A 21,479-nucleotide genomic window follows, 5' to 3' on the forward strand; every position below is an offset into this window, starting at 1 on the left:
ACATACAAACATATTTTCATATATACGTACAAACAAGCATACATTCATATTTTCAAATATGCATACATGACTACATACATACATACATTCATACGTATACACACATACATACATACAAATATTCATAGATGCATACAAGCATGCAGTCATACATACATACATGCATACATGCTTACATACATACATACATTCATACGTATATACACATACATACATACATACATACATACATACATACGTAAATACATACGTACATTCATGCATACATACATATAGAAACATACATACATACATGCATACCTTCATACATACATACATACAAACATACAAACACTGATACACTGAGCTTCTTTCTCTTTATCCCTCTCTCTTATCCCCCCCCCCCCCCCAAATAACAGTGTAGCATCATTAACATGTATGTCTCCTGTCTCAGCAGGTCTCCCTGACCGGGAGTAGCAGTTCCTGTTGTCTGTTGTCTTTCTGTCCTCTTCCCCCCACACAGCAGAGGCAGATGGCTGCCTGTCCTGAGCCGGGTTCTGCCGGAGGTTTCCTTCCTGTTAAAAGGAGTTTTTCCTTCCCACTGTCACCAGTGTGCTTGCTCAGGATGGGAGATCTGTTGGTTTCCTTATATAGGCTGTTATGAATTGGCTTTCATTATGTTTTCCCCTCTGTCTGTAAAGCGTCTTGAGATGGCATTGCCGTGATTTGACGCTATATAAATCAAGTTGAATTGAATTGAATTGAATACATGCAAACATACATTTATATGCATGCATACCTGCATATGTACATACATAAATGTTTACTGTAAAATCTTGCTTCTTGTTTTATTGTGAATGACTTTTCTCATTTTCCAGCGGTCAACATGTTTTTTTCAGTATGACCCAGTTTGACTCACCTTGGCCTGTTTCTGGTTTTGTTTTTTACGCATCGACCTATGTGTTGTTCCACCAAACAATCGGGTGACATCCTGCAGAAGCCACCTGCAGACACTTAAGGTTTTCAGTTTTATCATGAGAGTCTAGAATTATGGAACATTACAGCATCTTCATATTCACAATCTTTTTTATTTAGTTTTATTTTTATGCAACTGAATGAGAAACTAAATAAATGATCAAATGTGCAGAAATCAGTCTCCAAAACTGTTCTTTAACTTTCACACCACATTTTTACTCATGTTTTCATTTCTGAGATGTTACTTTCGGTGTTTTGTTGTAAAATTTCTACAAAACTTCCTCTTACAGTTGTACAAACCTGAAATAATGAAGAGGTGCATTACATCCAGCAGGAAAACAAAAAATTTATCCATTATAGAATGTATTTACTCATTAATTATCATTAGACTACAGCAATAAGGAATCTGTTTCTAAAATAGTTTTATTTAAAACAAAAAGGTTCCTGAGACTTGCAGTTTGTAGATTAAATAAACAGCTTCTACTATAATAAGCCACCTTAACAGGCAACCATGTTGTTTTTAAGTGAGGACGATGCATCCTACAAACCCGCTGCTTCCTGTTCAGCTTTTCACATTTCGGCAGTGTTGTCAGCTGGTTTGCAGACTTCCAGAGTACATATTTACCAAAAAATATGAGAAAACCTTCACACCATTACTGGATAATAAACATTTACAGAAGAAATTTGACAACATTTCTACGATGCATGTTCATGTGACGACAATGCAAACAGATCAGTGATTTTAGTGGAAAAAAGAAAATCTAAAATTTATTTACAGATCTGTACAAAAACCAGCAAAAGTAGAGGTTTACTACATGCCTACACGCCTAAAGCAACGCTAACTTCTCTACCAGCAGGACACAGTAAAGTAAGGACTGACTTTAAACTAGTTTAGCATGGAAATTATTGTTTTTTCTGCTTGTGAATAAACATATAAACAGTTTCTACAGTAAGCAGCAAAATCATTCTGATCATACAAACACAAGACAGAAATGTACAAAATGATAAATAAATAAGGCAGTTTGATCTTTCAGGAATATTTAGATGTGCAAACATTTAGGAAACAACAACAACAAAAACATTTTGTCCTTTTTTTACATTGCAGAGTCAAGAAGTTGTTTTGTGTAAAAACAGCTGATGTGAGTCAACTATGCATCATTTAAACACCAACTCTCATCTCTAAATAGTCTGCTGTGTAGCGAGACGCCCCCCCCCTCACATCATGCTCGCCAGAACAACCTGCGGCCATCAGGACCTCTTCTTCTTCCCATCCTCGTTCCACTCATCCTCACTCACGTCCTCTCTGTCTGTGGTGTTGCTGTGAAACTGTGAAGCACACGGTGGCGTTGCTGCAGCACGGCAGCGGGAAGCCGAGCGAAACGTTGTTGAACTAGCAGAGATGGACTGAGGAGTATCCGCATCACTGTCGTGTCCACAGCTGGAAACGGGAGACGGAGGAGGCAGGGAGGACGAGAAGGACGGCTGGAGGGAGAGACAGAAGAGGAGATGATGCACCACCAGATGATGCTAAAGTTTGTTTCACATAAGATGCTATCTGATGGTGTCTGGTGGTGTCTGGTGGTCTCTAATGGTCTCTGATGGTTTCTGGTGGTGTCTGATGGTCTCTAATGGTCTCTGATGGTGTCTGGTGGTGTCTGGTGGTGTCTGATGGTCTCTAATGGTCTCTGATGGTGTCTGGTGGTGTCTGATGGTGTCTGATGGTGTCTGGTGGTGTCTGATGGTCTCTAATGGTCTCTGATGGTGTCTGGTGGTGTCTGATGGTGTCTGATGGTCTCTAATGGTCTCGGATGGTGTCTGGTGGTGTCTGATGGTGTCTGATGGTGTCTGGTGGTGTCTGATGGTCTCTAATGGTCTCTGATGGTGTCTGGTGGTGTCTGATGGTGTCTGATGGTCTCTAATGGTCTCTGATGGTGTCTGGTGGTGTCTGATGGTCTCTAATGGTCTTTGATGGTGTCTGATGGTGTCTGGTGGTGTCTGATGGTGTCTGATGGTCTCTAATGGTCTCTGATGGTGTCTGGTGGTGTCTGGTGGTGTCTGATGGTGTCTGATGGTCTCTAATGGTCTCTGATGGTGTCTGGTGGTGTCTGATGGTGTCTGATGGTCTCTAATGGTCTCTGATGGTGTCTGGTGGTGTCTGATGGTGTCTGATGGTCTCTAATGGTCTCTGATGGTGTCTGGTGGTGTCTGATGGTCTCTAATGGTCTCTGATGGTGTCTGGTGGTGTTTGATGGTGTCTGATGGTCTCTAATGGTCTCTGATGGTGTCTGGTGGTGTCTGGTGGTCTCTAATGGTCTCTGATGGTGTCTGGTTGTGTCTGATGGTGTCTGGTGGTGTCTGGTGGTGTCTGGTGGTCTCTAATGGTCTCTGATGGTTTCTGGTGGTGTCTGATTGTCTCTAATGGTCTCTGATGGTGTCTGGTGGTGTCTAATGGTCTCTAATGGTCTCTGATGGTGTCTGGTGGTGTCTGGTGGTCTCTAATGGTCTCTGATGGTCTCTGATGGTGTCTGGTGGTGTCTGGTGGTGTCTGATGGTCTCTAATGGTGTCTGGTGGTGTCTGATGGTGTCTGGTGGTGTCTGATGGTCTCTAATGGTCTCTGATGGTGTCTGGTGGTCTCTGATGGTGTCTGGTGGTGTCTGATGGTGTCTGATGGTCTCTAATGGTCTCTGATGGTGTCTGGTGGTGTCTGATGGTCTCTAATGGTCTCTGATGGTGTCTGGTGGTGTCTGATGGTGTCTGATGGTCTCTAATGGTCTCTGATGGTGTCTGGTGGTGTCTGGTGGTCTCTAATGGTCTCTGATGGTGTCTGGTTGTGTCTGATGGTGTCTGGTGGTGTCTGGTGGTCTCTGATGGTCTCTAATGGTGTCTGGTGGTGTCTGATGGTGTGTGATGGTGCCTGATGGTGTTTGATGGTGTCTGGTGGTGTCTGATGGTGTTTGGTGGTGTCTGATGGTTTCTGATGGTGCCTGATGGTGTCTGGTGGTGTCTGGTGGTGTCTGGTGGTGTCTAATGGTCTCTGATGGTGTCTGGTGGTGTCTAATGGTCTCTAATGGTCTCTGATGGTGTCTGGTGGTGTCTAATGGTCTCTAATGGTCTCTGATGGTGTCTGGTGGTGTCTGGTGGTCTCTAATGGTCTCTGATGGTGTCTGGTGGTGTCTAATGGTCTCTAATGGTCTCTGATGGTGTCTGGTGGTGTCTGGTGGTCTCTAATGGTCTCTGATGGTGTCTGGTGGTCTCTAATGGTCTCTGATGGTCTCTGATGGTGTCTGGTGGTGTCTGGTGGTGTCTAATGGTGTCTGATGGTGTCTGGTGGTGTCTGATGGTGTCTGGTGGTGTCTGATGTTGTCTGGTGGTGTCTGATGGTGTCTGATGGTGTCTGATGGTGTCTGGTGGTGTCTGATGGTGTCTAATGGTGTCTGATGGTGTCTGGTGGTGTCTAATGGTCTCTAATGGTGTCTGATGGTGTCTGGTGGTGTCTGATGGTGTCTGGTGGTGTCTGATGGTATCTGATGGTGTCTGATGGTGTCTGGTGGTGTCCGATGGTTTCTGGTGGGGTCTGGTGGTGTCTGATGGTGTCTGATGGTGTCTGTGGTGTCTGATGGTGTCTGGTGGTGTCTGATGGTCTCTAATGGTCTCTAATGGTGTCTGGTGGTGTCTGATGGTGTCTGATGGTGTCTAGTGGTGTCTGATGGTGTCTGGTGGTGTCTGATGGTGTCTGATGGTCTCTAATGGTGTCTGATGATGTCTGATGGTCTCTAATGGTGTCTAGTGGTGTCTCATGGTGTCTGGTGTTCTCTGATGGTGTCTGGTGTTCTCTGATGGTGTCTGATGTCTCTGATGGTCTCTAATGGTGTCTGGTGGTGTCTGATGGTGTGTGATGGTGCCTGATGGTGTCTGATGGTGTCTGGTGGTGTCTGATGGTGTTTGGTGGTGTCTGATGGTTTCTGATGGTGCCTGATGGTGTCTGATGGTGTCTGGTGGTGTCTGATGGTGTCTGATGGTCTCTAATGGTCTCTGATTGTGTCTGGTGGTGTCTGATGGTCTCTAATGGTCTCTGATGGTGTCTGGTGGTGTCTGATGGTCTCTAATGGTCTTTGATGGTGTCTGATGGTGTCTGGTGGTGTCTGATGGTGTCTGATGGTCTCTAATGGTCTCTGATGGTGTCTGGTGGTGTCTGGTGGTGTCTGATGGTGTCTGATGGTCTCTAATGGTCTCTGATGGTGTCTGGTGGTGTTTGATGGTCTGTAATGGTGTCTGATGGTGTCTGGTGGTGTCTGATGGTGTCTAATGGTGTCTGATGGTGTCTGGTGGTGTCTAATGGTCTCTAATGGTGTCTGATGGTGTCTGGTGGTGTCTGATGGTGTCTGGTGGTGTCTGATGGTATCTGATGGTGTCTGATGGTGTCTGGTGGTGTCCGATGGTTTCTGGTGGGGTCTGGTGGTGTCTGATGGTGTCTGATGGTGTCTGTGGTGTCTGATGGTGTCTGGTGGTGTCTGATGGTCTCTAATGGTCTCTGATGGTTTCTGGTGATGTCTGATGGTCTCTAATGGTCTCTGATGGTCTCTGATGGTGTCTGGTGGTGTCTGGTGGTGTCTGATGGTCTCTAATGGTGTCTGATGGTGTCTGATGGTGTCTGGTGGTGTCTGATGGTGTCTGGTGGGGTCTGATGGGGTCTGGTGGTGTCTGATGGTCTCTAATGGTGTCTGGTGGTGTCTGGTGGTGTCTGATGGTGTCTGATGGTGTCTGGTGGGGTCTGATGGTGTCTGGTGGTGTCTGATGGTGTCTGATGGTGTCTAGTGGTGTCTAGTGGTGTCTGATGGTGTCTGATGGTGTCTGGTGGTGTCTGATGGTGTCTGATGGTCTCTAATGGTGTCTGATGGTGTCTGATGGTCTCTAATGGTGTCTAGTGGTGTCTCATGGTGTCTGGTGTTCTCTGATGGTGTCTGATGTCTCTGATGGTCTCTAATGGTGTCTGGTGGTGTCTGATGGTGTGTGATGGTGTCTGATGGTTTCTGATGGTGCCTGATGGTGTCTGATGGTGTCTGGTGGTGTCTGATGGTGTTTGGTGGTGTCTGATGGTTTCTGATGGTGTCTGATGGTGTCTGGTGGTGTCTGATGGTGTCTGATGGTCTCTAATGGTCTCTGATTGTGTCTGGTGGTGTCTGATGGTCTCTAATGGTCTCTGATGGTGTCTGGTGGTGTCTGATGGTCTCTAATGGTCTTTGATGGTGTCTGATGGTGTCTGGTGGTGTCTGATGGTCTCTAATGGTCTCTGATGGTGTCTGGTGGTGTTTGATGGTCTGTAATGGTGTCTGATGGTGTCTGGTGGTGTCTGATGGTGTCTGATGGTGTCTAATGGTGTCTGATGGTGTCTGGTGGTGTCTAATGGTCTCTAATGGTGTCTGATGGTGTCTGGTGGTGTCTGATGGTGTCTGGTGGTGTCTGATGGTGCCTGATGGTATCTGATGGTGTCTGATGGTGTCTGGTGGTGTCTGATGGTTTCTGGTGGTGTCTGATGGTGTCTGATGGTGTCTGATGGTGTCTGTGGTGTCTGATGGTGTCTGGTGGTGTCTGATGGTGTCTGATGGTCTCTGATGGTGTCTGATGGTGTCTGATGTCTCTGATGGTTTCTAATGGTGTCTGGTGGTGTCTGGTAGTGTCTGATGGTGTCTGGTGGTCTCTGATGGTGTCTGGTGGTGTCTGGTGGTGTCTGATGGTCTCTAATGGTGTCTGATGGTGTCTGGTGGTGTCTGATGGTCTCTAATGGTGTCTGATGGTGTCTGATGGTGCCTGATGGTGTCTGATGGTGTCTGGTGGTGTCTGATGGTGCCTGATGGTGTCTGATGGTGTCTGATGTCTCGGATGGTCTCAAATGGTGTCTGCTGGTGTCTGATGGTGCCTGATGGTGTCTGATGTCTCGGATGGTCTCAAATGGTGTCTGCTGGTGTCTGATGGTGCCTGATGGTGTCTGATGGTGTCTGATGGTGCGTAATGGTGTCTGGTGGTGTCTGATGGTGTCTGATGGTGTCTGATGGGGTCTGGTGGTGTCTGATGGTGTCTGGTGGTGTCTGGTGGTGTCTGGTGGTGTCTGGTGGTGTCTGGTGGTGTCTGATGGTGTCTGATGGTTTCTGATGGTGCCTGATGGTGTCTGATGGTGTCTGATGTTGTCTGGTGGTGTATGGAGGTGTCTGATGGTCTCTAATGGTGTCTGATGGTGTCTGATGGTTTCTGGTGGGGTCTGATGGTGTCTGGTGGTGTCTGATGGTGTCTGATGGTGTCTGATGATCTCTAATGGTGTCTGATGGTGTCTGATGGTGTCTAATGGTGTCTGGTGGTGTCTGATGGTGTCTGATGGTTTCTGATGGTGTCTGATGGTCTCTAATGGTCTCTGATGGTGTCTGATGGTGTCTGAAGGTGTCTGATGGTGTCTGATGGTGTCTGGTGGTGTATGGAGGTGTCTGATGGTCTCTAATGGTGTCCGATGGTGTCTGATGGTGTCTGGTGGGGTCTGATGGTGTCTGGTGGTGTCTGATGGTGTCTGATGGTGTCTGGTGGTGTCTGATGGTGTCTGGTGGGGTCTGATGGTGTCTGATGGTGTCTGATGGTCTCTAATGGTGTCTGATGGTGTCTGGTGGGGTCTGGTGGGGTCTGATGGTGTCTGGTGGTGTCTGGTGGTGTCTGATGGTGTCTGATGGTCTCTAATGGTGTCTGATGGTGTCTGATGGTGTCTGGTGGGGTCTGATGGTGTCTGGTGGTGTCTGGTGGTGTCTGATGGTGCCTGATGGTGTCTGATGGTGTCTGATGTCTCGGATGGTCTCAAATGGTGTCTGCTGGTGTCTGATGGTGTCTGATGTCTCGGATGGTCTCAAATGGTGTCTGCTGGTGTCTGATGGTGCCTGATGGTGTCTGATGGTGTCTGATGGTGCGTAATGGTGTCTGGTGGTGTCTGATGGTGTCTGATGGTGTCTGATGGGGTCTGGTGGTGTCTGATGGTGTCTGGTGGTGTCTGGTGGTGTCTGGTGGTGTCTGATGTTGTCTGGTGGTGTCTGGTGGTGTCTGATGGTGTCTGATGGTTTCTGATGGTGCCTGATGGTGTCTGATGGTGTCTGATGTTGTCTGGTGGTGTATGGAGGTGTCTGATGGTCTCTAATGGTGTCTGATGGTGTCTGATGGTTTCTGGTGGGGTCTGATGGTGTCTGGTGGTGTCTGATGGTGTCTGATGGTGTCTGATGATCTCTAATGGTGTCTGATGGTGTCTGATGGTGTCTAATGGTGTCTGGTGGTGTCTGATGGTGTCTGGTGGTGTCTGGTGGTGTCTGATGGTCTCTAATGGTGTCTGATGGTGTCTGGTGGTGTCTGATGGTCTCTAATGGTGTCTGATGGTGTCTGATGGTGCCTGATGGTGTCTGATGGTGTCTGGTGGTGTCTGATGGTGCCTGATGGTGTCTGATGGTGTCTGATGTCTCGGATGGTCTCAAATGGTGTCTGCTGGTGTCTGATGGTGCCTGATGGTGTCTGATGTCTCGGATGGTCTCAAATGGTGTCTGCTGGTGTCTGCTGGTGCCTGATGGTGTCTGATGGTGTCTGATGGTGCGTAATGGTGTCTGGTGGTGTCTGATGGTGTCTGATGGTGTCTGATGGGGTCTGGTGGTGTCTGATGGTGTCTGGTGGTGTCTGGTGGTGTCTGATGTTGTCTGGTGGTGTCTGGTGGTGTCTGATGGTGTCTGATGGTTTCTGATGGTGCCTGATGGTGTCTGATGGTGTCTGATGTTGTCTGGTGGTGTATGGAGGTGTCTGATGGTCTCTAATGGTGTCTGATGGTGTCTGATGGTTTCTGGTGGGGTCTGATGGTGTCTGGTGGTGTCTGATGGTGTCTGATGGTGTCTGATGATCTCTAATGGTGTCTGATGGTGTCTGATGGTGTCTAATGGTGTCTGGTGGTGTCTGATGGTGTCTGATGGTTTCTGATGGTGTCTGATGGTCTCTAATGGTCTCTGATGGTGTCTGATGGTGTCTGAAGGTGTCTGATGGTGTCTGATGGTGTCTGGTGGTGTATGGAGGTGTCTGATGGTCTCTAATGGTGTCCGATGGTGTCTGATGGTGTCTGGTGGGGTCTGATGGTGTCTGGTGGTGTCTGATGGTGTCTGATGGTGTCTGGTGGTGTCTGATGGTGTCTGGTGGGGTCTGATGGTGTCTGATGGTGTCTGATGGTCTCTAATGGTGTCTGATGGTGTCTGGTGGTGTCTGGTGGGGTCTGATGGTGTCTGATGGTCTCTAATGGTGTCTGATGGTGTCTGATGGTGTCTGGTGGGGTCTGATGGTGTCTGGTGGTGTCTGGTGGTGTCTGATGGTGCCTGATGGTGTCTGATGGTGTCTGATGTCTCGGATGGTCTCAAATGGTGTCTGCTGGTGTCTGATGGTGTCTGATGTCTCGGATGGTCTCAAATGGTGTCTGCTGGTGTCTGATGGTGCCTGATGGTGTCTGATGGTGTCTGATGGTGCGTAATGGTGTCTGGTGGTGTCTGATGGTGTCTGATGGGGTCTGGTGGTGTCTGATGGTGTCTGGTGGTGTCTGGTGGTGTCTGGTGGTGTCTGATGTTGTCTGGTGGTGTCTGGTGGTGTCTGATGGTGTCTGATGGTTTCTGATGGTGCCTGATGGTGTCTGATGGTGTCTGATGTTGTCTGGTGGTGTATGGAGGTGTCTGATGGTCTCTAATGGTGTCTGATGGTGTCTGATGGTTTCTGGTGGGGTCTGATGGTGTCTGGTGGTGTCTGATGGTGTCTGATGGTGTCTGATGATCTCTAATGGTGTCTGATGGTGTCTGATGGTGTCTAATGGTGTCTGGTGGTGTCTGATGGTGTCTGATGGTTTCTGATGGTGTCTGATGGTCTCTAATGGTCTCTGATGGTGTCTGATGGTGTCTGAAGGTGTCTGATGGTGTCTGATGGTGTCTGGTGGTGTATGGAGGTGTCTGATGGTCTCTAATGGTGTCCGATGGTGTCTGATGGTGTCTGGTGGGGTCTGATGGTGTCTGGTGGTGTCTGATGGTGTCTGATGGTGTCTGGTGGTGTCTGGTGGTGTCTGATGGTGTCTGGTGGGGTCTGATGGTGTCTGATGGTGTCTGATGGTGTCTGATGGTCTCTAATGGTGTCTGATGGTGTCTGGTGGGGTCTGGTGGGGTCTGATGGTGTCTGGTGGTGTCTGATGGTGTCTGATGGTCTCTAATGGTGTCTGATGGTGTCTGATGGTGTCTGGTGGTGTCTGGTGGTGTCTGATGGTGTCTGATGGTGTCTGATGGTGTCTGTTTGGTTGAACTGCCCATTGCGTCTCCTCCTCTTTTTCCCCGCCCCGAGCGGAGACACTCACGCGCCCGCAGGTGCGAGTAATCACAGCGTGCACGCGCCCAGGCGCACTGAGAGACTGTCAACGCAGCCAACACGAACCGTGGTGTGGTCCGTGCGATCGGCAAAAAAGCGGCTCAAACAGCGCAAATAGCGCGAGCCATAAGCTGCCGCAAAAAAGCAGAAACTAACCTACCGTGCAGTCATCTCTTTACAATCCCTGAAGAACAGCCGGTAAGCTATGCTGCATATCTCGCATAAAGCACTGTCACTATGTGTGATGCGTTCACGGTCGCACGGAGAAAGTGAACTCTGACCTACAAATGTGTGATTGTGAATGAACTCTAAACATGCGGCAAAGTAAAAACATAATGAAGTCATCATTAGTAAGGACAATTATGACAATTTAAAATGATTTAAAAGTATGATAAAAGCAGTGAAGTTAAAAATTGCAGTAGAATTAAAACCTTGATGTAAAACATTTTGTAAAATGTATATTCATTATGTCTTCTGGTTTTCCTTTGAGGTTTTTACCTGTTGCTACTGTTGCTACTGCTGCTACGGCTGCTGCTTAAAAAGAAAGTAAAGCAACGTAAAAGCAAAGAGTGAAGTCCTGTCGTCCTTCATGTAAAGAGTCCTTTTTCAAGTGGGGAAATACTGCACAACTAAAATAACCACTTGACAGTAAAAAACCGCTGCTGAGGACCCAAGAATCTCCAGACAGTAACAACCAAAAGTCGTCCCTTCTGCAAACTCCAAGATGGCAGATTCGGTGTCTCTAGAGCAGCTGAAAACCATCCGAACATCAGCAAAACGTCAATTCTCTCGTCTGGCAAACAATGTAGTTCGACTACACACAAAAATGTCTGAAGATGAGCTCAAAGACAGTTTTAAGCAGCTGAACCTGGAAGCAACCAAAGTCATGGAGATAAATGACGATGTTGGAGCTCAGTATGCTGCAGAAAATGATTCCGAGGAGCTAACTGGTCCACAAAAAGCTGACTTGGCCAAAACGGAAAGTGACTGTGAGAACAAACTGAGCGAGCTCCAAGACCTTATACAAAAAACACTGTGGGCCAAGCACGGGGAAACTGAGCTGATTACAGCGCTACAGAATGCAGAAATAGAAGCAGGTAGGGTGGAATCCATTGAGCCTGCTGATGATAAAGAGGCATATAGCTTCATTGTGGAGCACCTAGGACTTCTTATAAAGGCTGCAAAAAAGCTGTTCGTTAAATGGAAGTGCTGGGCCCCACAAGCAGAGCAGGAGGATTTCCAGAGCCGCATAAAGAACCTTGAGCTCATACTTCCTAAGCTCACGGCCAGGAAGGCTGATTGTATTCGAGCAAAAGTTAAGGAAGATGCGGAAAGGGGTTCGCAAGCAGGTGTTGTTCACTTGGCCATACCTCCCATTAAACTAAAGCCAGCGTCACTTCCAAAGTTCACGGGAATTAGGCGTGAATTCCACAGGTGGAAAAGAGACTGGGAGGCCCTTCAAATACAAGGGGAGCCCACTGGTTCGAGAGAAATAAAAAAGTTCCAGCTTCTCGATAGCATTGATGACAAAACTGTCAGGGATCTCCGTCTGTCAAGCCATAAAACGGCAGAGGATATTTTCAGAGTACTGGAAAATCGGTTTGGAAACAAAACGAGCATTGCTATTGAAATAGTGGAAGATCTTCAGAAGCTCCCTGCTATTAAAGACCAGCAGCCCAAGAAAATTATTGAGCTCATCCAGTCTATTGAAAAAGCCCTCTCAGACCTGAGTGACCTCGGCCAGACTGGGGCCATAAAAAACCCGCTAATGACCAAGGCAATTGAAAGCAAACTTCCTGATGGACTAAAGAAGGAATGGCTCCTCCACGCATTAAAAACAAGGGAGGCCACAGACCAAGAGGAGCGGTTTGACTGTCTCCTTGAGTTTCTTCAGAGCCAAGAAGCCATCTATGAGGAGTTGGATCAGCTCAGTGGGGACTCATCAAAACCCAGGTATGAACAAAAACAGGCCCGCACCAAAACTGTAAATCAAGCAAGTAATCTGGTTCCAGGGTGTGTTGTCTGCGGAGACAGAGGACATAGAAGAAAGCTGTATTTCTGCAGAAAATTCCGCACATTTTCATTGGCAGAAAGGCGAGATGCAGTTAAGAGGTTGGGAGCCTGCAAGAGATGTTTGGAAGTCCATTCAGATGGTGGTTATTGTAAAAGTGAATTCCTCTGCAAAAATCAGGAATGCAAGGATGCTCACGTGGCAAGCCACCACATCTACTTGTGTCCAAAAAAGACCAAAGCCAGCACAGTGGGAGGAGGTAACAAAGGAGGTTACACCGAAGCCCAAGAAGAATTTGTTAAGAGCCTTCCCCCTGAACTCGCCGAGCGGTGTCGTAATGTATTTTGCAACACAGTGGCCAGAACCTCCCACATATCTGGTCATCAAAGCCTTCTAGCAGAGTATGGCCTGGAAGAGTGGCCGGTCATCATGATGCTTCTCGAAGTCACGGCTAATGCTGGTCAAAAGGTTGGCACCCTGATTGATTTAGCATCGGACACAAATTACATAACGCATGACGCAGCCAAACGTTTGGACCTCAGAAGCGAAAACATCAAGCTTGTTGTTCACGGTGTCGGAGGCATGAAAGTGACTGTAAACACTAAAAGATACATGCTGAAAATCCGAGTCCTGACTGAGAAAGGCACGTTCCAGTCGCATCAGTTGGTATGCTATGGTCTTGACCATATTGCAGACATCCATCAACCCGTCACAGCCAAGCAGCTTCATAACTTCTTCCCCGATGTTCCTGTTAATAAGCTTACAAGACCAAAAGACATACAGCTCCTGATAAGCCACAAGGAAGGGAGGCTGACCCCACAAAAAATTCGCTGTGTGGGAGATCTCGTCTTGTGGGATGGACCATTAGGAAAGACAGTGGCTGGGACACATCCTGAACTGTTTGAAAAGGCAACTGTTTCAGCTCACTTATCCCGCACACATTTTGCCAGATCCATGAGAACTGCAGCAGTAAAATACGAAGAACCCATCTGTTCCTTGCCCACAATCCAGCATTCCAGTTGTGCAACCACCACTCGCGACTTCTTTGAATGGTGGAAATGGGACAGCATTGGTGCTGCCTGTGATCCGAAATGTGGGGGCTGCCGATGCGGTAACTGTCAGCCTGGTGGCAAAGAGATGACCTTGGCTGAAGAACGAGAGTTGGAGGTGGTAAAAAATGGATTGTCGTACGCTGGTGCAGATGAACATAGCAAAAGTCCTCATTGGCATGCAAGCTATCCCTGGCTCGAAGATCCATCTTCCCTACCAAATAACAGAAAGGCTGTAGAAGCAACCTTCCTCAGGACAGAGAAGCAGCTGGCAAAAGATCCTCAATGGAAAGCTGCATACTCTGCACAAGTCCATGAGATGGTAAACCGGCGTGCTGCAAAGAAACTGTCAGAGGAGGTTCTTCTGCGTTGGAGTGGACCAGTCTGGTATATCAGCCACTTGATTGCTCCAAACCCACATTCTATCACAACTCCAGTGAGACTCGTTTGGAACAGCAGTCAGAAGTATCAAGGACAAAGTCTGAACGATCTCCTGATGAAAGGCCCTGATGTTCTTAGCCCGATCCGTGGAGTTCTTCTCGCTTTCCGCCAAGGTTCCTTCGCTGCCCTAGGAGACATCAGAAAAATGTATAACTCCGTCTGGCTCGAAGAACGTGAAGTACACCTGCACAGGTTCCTGTGGAGGGATTCCGAAGAGGAGGAAGTGGATGAGTTCGCCATCACCAGGGTGAACATTGGGGACAAGCCGGCTGGATGTATAGCTCAGCTCGCAATGCGAGAAACCGCAAACCTCCCTCAGTTCAGCCACCTGGAAGATGAACGCAGGGTTTTGCAAGAACACAGCTATGTTGATGACATCTTAACGTCCCACAACAATCTGGAAAGATTAAGAGCAATAACCACAAATGTGGAAATGATTCTGCAGGAAGGAGGATTTGCTCTGAAACCGTGGATTTTTTCCGGCCAGAGAGGAAAGGAGACAGAGGTGAGTACGCCAAAGATTGTCATCCTTCCAAATCAGATGAAAGACGAAGACAACAAAGCCCTCGGGCTTGGATATAAAGTCCAAGAGGACAAACTGCATGCCATGGTAAGAATCAATTTTTCAAAACGGAAAAAGAAAATGAGGCTTGGACAAGACCTGTTGCTCGAGGAGGTGAGAACTAAGACACCAGACCCATTAACAAGGAGAGAGTTATTGAGTCAAGTTGCTGGGCTGTATGACCCAATAGGTCTAACTGCACCCACGAAGCAAAAAGGGGCTATTTTGGTAAGAAAAGCATTCCAGGAGATCAAACCAAAAGGCATCGCTGTGAAAGATACATGGGATGTGGCTCTATCGGACGGACTCAGAGAAAACGCCATCGAATTGTTCGAGCAGTATGTCCAGCTCGGCAAAGTGATGTTCACCAGACCTCTGACCCCGTTGGATGCAATAACTGAACCTATTGCTGTTACCTTCTCAGACGGCAGTGAGAGTTGCTACGGGGCAGTTTTGTACCTCCGATGGACATGCACATCAGGAATCACAGTGAGGTTGGTCGAAGCAAAAGCTAAACTGACTCCTTTTGACCACAAAGGGGACCCAGTTAAAGCCGAGCTCTGTGGTGCTGTCTTTGCCAGTCGGCTAAGGAAATACTTGGAACAGCATTCTCAAATCAAAGTGAAACGATGGTATCATTTCCTAGACAGTCAAACCATCCTGGGTGCTATCCGTCGGGAGAGTTACGGTTTCCAGACCTTTTTTGCAAATAGGATTGGAGAAATCCAAAGTGCCACTGACCCTGAAGAATGGTGGTGGATTCCCAGTTCATTAAATATTTCGGACATAATCACACGTGGAGCTGGTCCAGAACAGCTAGACGAGGGCTCCGAATGGCAACAAGGACCGCACTTTCTCAGCCTTGAAGAAAACGAGTGGCCAATCATGTCAGCAAAAGATGTATCGGAAACTGCCAGAGAAAACATTTGCCAAATGCAGAAAAAGTCGTTTGTGTCAGTGCTTACAAGAGCCAAAGCAAGACAAGAAATGGAGCTGTCAACTCAACAAAGACCTCATAGACCACCGGCTGGATCAACTGTCAAAAACTTGATAAATGAGCAACGTTTCAGTAACTTAACACGTCTTGTGAAAACTATCGCAATAATATGGAGAGCTGCAAAGAAAGTTATTGGATCAATAAAGTCCCTGGATACACAAAAGTGGGAGGCTGTGCCCGAGAAGGGAGTCATCACTGTCAGAGAGCGACAGGATGCGCTGCGAGACATTTTCCTTGCAGCTCAAGATGGAGTAACCTTCCCTGCTACCACAACGAACCGCTTAGTGGTCTATAAAGAACAAGATTCAGGGTTATTGCTCTGTGGTGGACGAATACAGAGCTTTAATCAAGAAAAGACTGCTGTACCACTCCTGCCACATGGTGCATGGATCTCAACACTGCTTGCACGTGAGGCACACAGTGCTGGTCATGAAGGAGTGGCCGCAACATTGCTGCGAATGAGAAAGAAAGCCTGGGTGGTCCAAGGCAGAAGAATTGCTCAAAAAGTTGTGGTGAATTGCATCTTCTGCAGAAAGTTCAGAGCCCAAAGGTGTCAACAGGTAATGGGAAGCCTACCTCAAGAAAGGTCCGAACCAGCGGCCCCATTCGAATTCACAGCAGTCGACCTGTTTGGACCGTATCTTATTAAAGATGAGGTGAAAAAAAGAGTGATGATGAAAGCATGGGGCATTGTCGTCAGTTGTATGGCCAGTAGAGCAATCCACACAGACCTGATTAATGCAGCATCAACCGAAAGCTTCTTAATGGCATACATGAGGTTCACCGCAATCCGAGGGCACCCGAAAAGGACCTGGTCCGACCCTGGAACAAATTTCATCGGGGCAAAACCTGTACTGAAAGAGCTGTACCAATTCTTGGAAAGTCAGGACAAGCTTGGTTTGGAAGAGGCCTCTGCAAAGAACGGCACAATATGGGAGTGGAAAATACAACCAGCAGACTCACCTCACCACAACGGAGCGGCAGAAGCTGCTGTCCGAATCGTAAAGAAAGCACTCCAAAGCCTGGGCAGAGAGACTAATCTCACCTACAGTGAGTTTCAAACAACACTGCAAATAGCTGCCAACCTGGCCAACGAGCGCCCAATAGATGCCAGAGTACAGAGCTGTGAGGATGTTGTCCGGTATGTTTCACCAAATGCTTTATTACTTGGACGTGCTTCACATGATGGTGATATCAAAACGTTTGATTTTGAACAATATCCCTACAAAAGACTAAGAGAAATGCAAAACCTGGTTAACAAATTCTGGAGATCTTGGAGCCAACTTGCAGGTCCTAACCTCTTTGTCAGGAACAAATGGCACACCTCACAAAGGAACGTTGCTGTGGGTGATGTCGTCTGGCTGTGCGATCAAAACGCCATCAGAGGACAATTCAAACTTGGACGGATCGTGAGTACAAATCCTGACACAAAAGGTATTGTAAGGGATGTACATGTAAAAGTTGTCTCAAGCTCCTGCATTCCAGTGACCAGAGCACTACCTAACCAACCATCTGCAAGCCTTGGAGGAAACGCCCAAACCACAATACTGCACAGAGATGTAAGGCATTTGGTTGTTCTTCTACCAATCGAGGAGCAGAACTAACGGACATGGAAGCAGTTCACAGGAACCGACTTGCGACCTTCCCAACGGCTCTCCGTGGCAAGATCGAGTGGGAGGTGTTTGGTTGAACTGCCCATTGCGTCTCCTCCTCTTTTTCCCCGCCCCGAGCGGAGACACTCACGCGCCCGCAGGTGCGAGTAATCACAGCGTGCACGCGCCCAGGCGCACTGAGAGACTGTCAACGCAGCCAACACGAACCGTGGTGTGGTCCGTGCGATCGGCAAAAAAGCGGCTCAAACAGCGCAAATAGCGCGAGCCATAAGCTGCCGCAAAAAAGCAGAAACTAACCTACCGTGCAGTCATCTCTTTACAATCCCTGAAGAACAGCCGGTAAGCTATGCTGCATATCTCGCATAAAGCACTGTCACTATGTGTGATGCGTTCACGGTCGCACGGAGAAAGTGAACTCTGACCTACAAATGTGTGATTGTGAATGAACTCTAAACATGCGGCAAAGTAAAAACATAATGAAGTCATCATTAGTAAGGACAATTATGACAATTTAAAATGATTTAAAAGTATGATAAAAGCAGTGAAGTTAAAAATTGCAGTAGAATTAAAACCTTGATGTAAAACATTTTGTAAAATGTATATTCATTATGTCTTCTGGTTTTCCTTGACATGTCAAGTGGTTATTTTAGTTGTGCAGTATTTCCCCACTTGAAAAAGGACTCTTTACATGAAGGACGACAGGACTTCACTCTTTGCTTTTACGTTGCTTTACTTTCTTTTTAAGCAGCAGCCGTAGCAGCAGTAGCAACAGTAGCAACAGGTAAAAAACCTCAAAGGAAGGAACCAGAAGACATAATACATTTTACAAAATGTTTTACATCAAGGTTTTAATTCTACTGCAATTTTTAACTTCACTGCTTTTATCATACTTTTAAATCATCATAATTGTCCTTACTAATGATGACTTCATTATGTTTTTACTTTGCCGCATGTTTAGAGTTCATTCACAATCACACATTTGTAGGTCAGAGTTCACTTTCTCCGTGCGACCGTGAACGCATCACACATAGTGACAGTGCTTTATGCGAGATATGCAGCATAGCTTACCGGCTGTTCTTCAGGGATTGTAAAGAGATGACTGCACGGTAGGTTAGTTTCTGCTTTTTTGCGGCAGCTTATGGCTCGCGCTATTTGCGCTGTTTGAGCCGCTTTTTTGCCGATCGCACGGACCACACCACGGTTCGTGTTGGCTGCGTTGACAGTCTCTCAGTGCGCCTGGGCGCGTGCACGCTGTGATTACTCGCACCTGCGGGCGCGCGAGTGTCTCCACTCGGGGCGGGGAAAAAGAGGAGGAGACGCAATGGGCAGTTCAACCAAACAGTGTCTGATGGTCTCTAATGGTGTCTAGTGGTGTCTGATGGTGTCTGATGTCTCTGATGGTGTCTGGTGGGGTCTGGTGGGGTCTGGTGGGGTCTGATGGTGTCTGATGGTGTCTGGTGGGGTCTGGTGGGGTCTGATGGTGTCTGGTGGGGTCTGGTGGGGTCTGATGGTGTCTGATGGTGTCTGGTGGGGTCTGGTGGGGTCTGGTGGTGTCTGATGGTGTCTGGTGGTGTCTGATGGTGTCTAATGGTCTCTGATGGTGTCTGGTGGTGTCTGGTGGTGTCTGATGGTCTCTAATGGTGTCTAGTGGTGTCTGATGGTGTCTGGTGGTGTCTGATGGTCTCTAATGGTGTCTAGTGGTGTCTGATGGTGTCTGGTGGTGTCTGATGGTCTCTAATGGTGTCTAGTGGTGTCTGATGGTGTCTGATGTCTCTGATGGTCTCTAATGGTGTCTGGTGGTGTCTGATGGTGTCTGATGGTGTCTGATGTCTCTGATGGTCTCTAATGGTGTCTAGTGGTGTCTGATGGTGTCTGATGTCTCTGATGGTCTCTAATGGTGTCTAGTGGTGTCTGATGGTCTCTGATGGTCTCTAATGGTGTCTGATGGTGTCTGATGGTCTCTAATGGTGTCTGGTGGTGTCTGATGGTGTCTGATGTCTCTGATGGTCTCTAATGGTGTCTGGTGGTGTCTGGTGGTGTCTGGTGGTGTCTGATGGTGTCTGGTGGTCTCTGATGGTCTCTGATGGTCTCTAATGGTGTCTAGTGGTGTCTGATGGTGTCTGATGTCTCTGATGGTCTCTAATGGTGTCTGGTGGTGTCTGGTGGGGTCTGGTGGGGTCTGATGGGGTCTGGTGGGGTCTGACGGTGTCTGGTGGTGTCTGATGGTGTCTGATGGTGTTTGATGGTGTCTGATGGTGTCTGATGGTGTTTGGTGGTGTCTGATGGTGTCTGGTGGTGTTTGATGGTGTCTGATGGTGTCTGGTGTTGTCTGATGGTGTCTAATGCTACATGTTGTCCATGTTGTTGTCGGGTTATTGGTTTTATTCCACACACCTTTCCACAGAGCAAAGATGGAAAAGAATGCAAATCAATGTACGTTTTAAACTCCCACCCTAATCTTAAATAAATGAATACATATATAAATAATAAATACATAAATAAAAAACAAACATATAAATAAGCAGATAATCAGAGTCTTGTTTATTGTGTTTACCTGTAAGGAGATACTGGACTTGTTGGACTTCTCCCTGACTTTAGCCAGAGCTCCTTTCAGTCCAGAAGACCTTTCTTTCATCTCCAGCGCCGCTCGGAGCAGTTTGGGAGTTTCTGATCTGGGGGCTGCTGCTGGTACCTGGGCAGGTTCTGTAGTCTCCTGTTTGGGTTCAGGTTTCTTTCCCTTATTCAGCATCTTCCTGTGATGGAGACATGAAAGACCAACCTAAGAGCTGTTCCCGCTGAGCACCACTGCATGCTACACGTTTCTACTCCAGGACAGATACGGGATGAAACGTCTCACCTGGCTTTCTTGCGGAGCAGTTTCTTGGACTCGGGGTAATGGACCAGGATCTCATTCAGGTCTTTTTTGTCCAGGATGAACAGGTTGGTGAAGCCATGAGCGATCACATTGGCTGTGCGCCTGTTAACCCCACCCACTGCAAGCAAACTGCCAATCAGACATGGCGATAAAAACAACACATTTCCATCAGTTGCCATGGTGTTTTGTTTGTGTTTCTTGTCTCCATGGAGACAAGCGCTCCTGCATCTGGACCACATCTGACCCTCACAACACTTGCCAGTGCCGTAACAGAGCAATAAGTGCCAGAAGTGGCCCGGATTGAGCCCAAAACTGTTTGTTTTACCTGACTTTACCTCAGGTTTGTTCTTTTGATGTTGTTTGTTTTTTTATGCGTAATGTCCATTTTTGCTCGCTTACGTTCATAAACTTTTAATTAGTGTTTAAAAAGCTTTCAATTATTTGTTCTGTTTAAGTGGTAACATGTAAATTGCCTGTAACTCTTGCTGCCTCTTGGCCAGGACTCCCTTGAGTTCTGGTTTCTGGTGAAATAAAGGTTAAATAAAAAATTTTTAATAAATGTGGCCTTTTTTTTCATATGTTGTCCTACATCATCGTCCTGATACTTCCATGCAGCTTGTACGTTGCCATGGTTACTAAGTCAGTTCATCCACTGGTGGGCAGTGCTGAGTTCAGAGTTCACGTCCACGATCTGACAGTGGTTGGTAGCGGTAACGTTCCGCCATAAAGTTGTTTACAAACATCCAAAAACACCAGAAAAAGAAAATGCAAAGTTTTTCCTGTTCTTCGTCTGATGCTTCTTATTTTACGGTTTCCGCATCGTCTTCTTCCTGTTCCTTCCTTTCCTGTTCTTCTTTTTCTCTGGTTTGGTCCTTTCTATGATTGTGCGTCAGTTAAACAACTCAACGCTGCCCCCGGCAGTTTCCGGTGGTACTGCTCCGCTTTTTCTGCATGAAGGGACGGAAAGCTAAGCTGCTTGAAAAATGACCAGATTACAACCTAACTGACGGAGGAGACAAATGAAACTGTCAGTCTGCATCTCCATCTGCTGCGTCCAGCAGAAATGGGTCTTCAGACCAATGTTTGGCTGCGTATTAGATGTAACATTTAATTATGTCATTAAAATAATATTTTTAGACCTGCAGACGCAACAAAGGTGCCAATCGTAGAGCAATCTAGAGCCGCAGAGGCTCGGAGGTACAGCAGGTTATCAGTAACTGGAAGGTTGCTGGTTCAAGCCAGTGCACTATGAAAGTTTGGCTGGAGTCAGTCACCGGTGTGGAAATGTCCAAAGAAACTGGTGCTACATGTAGGCCGCCGTCGTGCTGTTGTCTCCAGTGATTAAATACTGGATTGAACTGGAAAACAATTTAAATACAATCATAGTATGGGACATGGTTGTGCAACTCTTCCATGGTTCATTTTTTTAATTTCTTTTAACTCAGACACACATCGGGGCAGCTCAAGAGACTCCGGTAAGTCATGGAAAGTCTTTTACTAAAGATTTTAAGGTAAATAGATGCTATTAAAATGTGACAGGCAGACTCCAGAGGTAGTTATCCCAAGTAAAGATCCCATAT

General features: G+C 47.2%; 1 protein-coding gene across 1 annotated transcript in view; it reads right to left on the bottom strand.

Annotated features, from left to right (window-relative positions):
• Positions 1 to 2,202: 2,202 nt before the first annotated feature.
• LOC306769670 (uncharacterized protein) overlaps positions 2,203 to 21,479 on the bottom strand; it is a gene marked incomplete at both ends in the record, with an annotated part of 55,421 nt that continues 36,144 nt past the window's right edge. Inside the window, 3 exons of the mRNA XM_079258359.1 lie at positions 2,203 to 2,436; positions 19,579 to 19,777; positions 19,882 to 20,028. Of these exons, the coding sequence (XP_079114485.1) occupies positions 2,203 to 2,436; positions 19,579 to 19,777; positions 19,882 to 20,028 (580 nt within the window). The remainder of the gene's footprint in view (positions 2,437 to 19,578; positions 19,778 to 19,881; positions 20,029 to 21,479) is intronic.

Source organism: Telmatherina bonti (assembly GCF_933228915.1).
Source record: "Telmatherina bonti genome assembly, chromosome: 2".
Lineage (NCBI taxonomy): Eukaryota > Metazoa > Chordata > Actinopteri > Atheriniformes > Telmatherinidae > Telmatherina > Telmatherina bonti.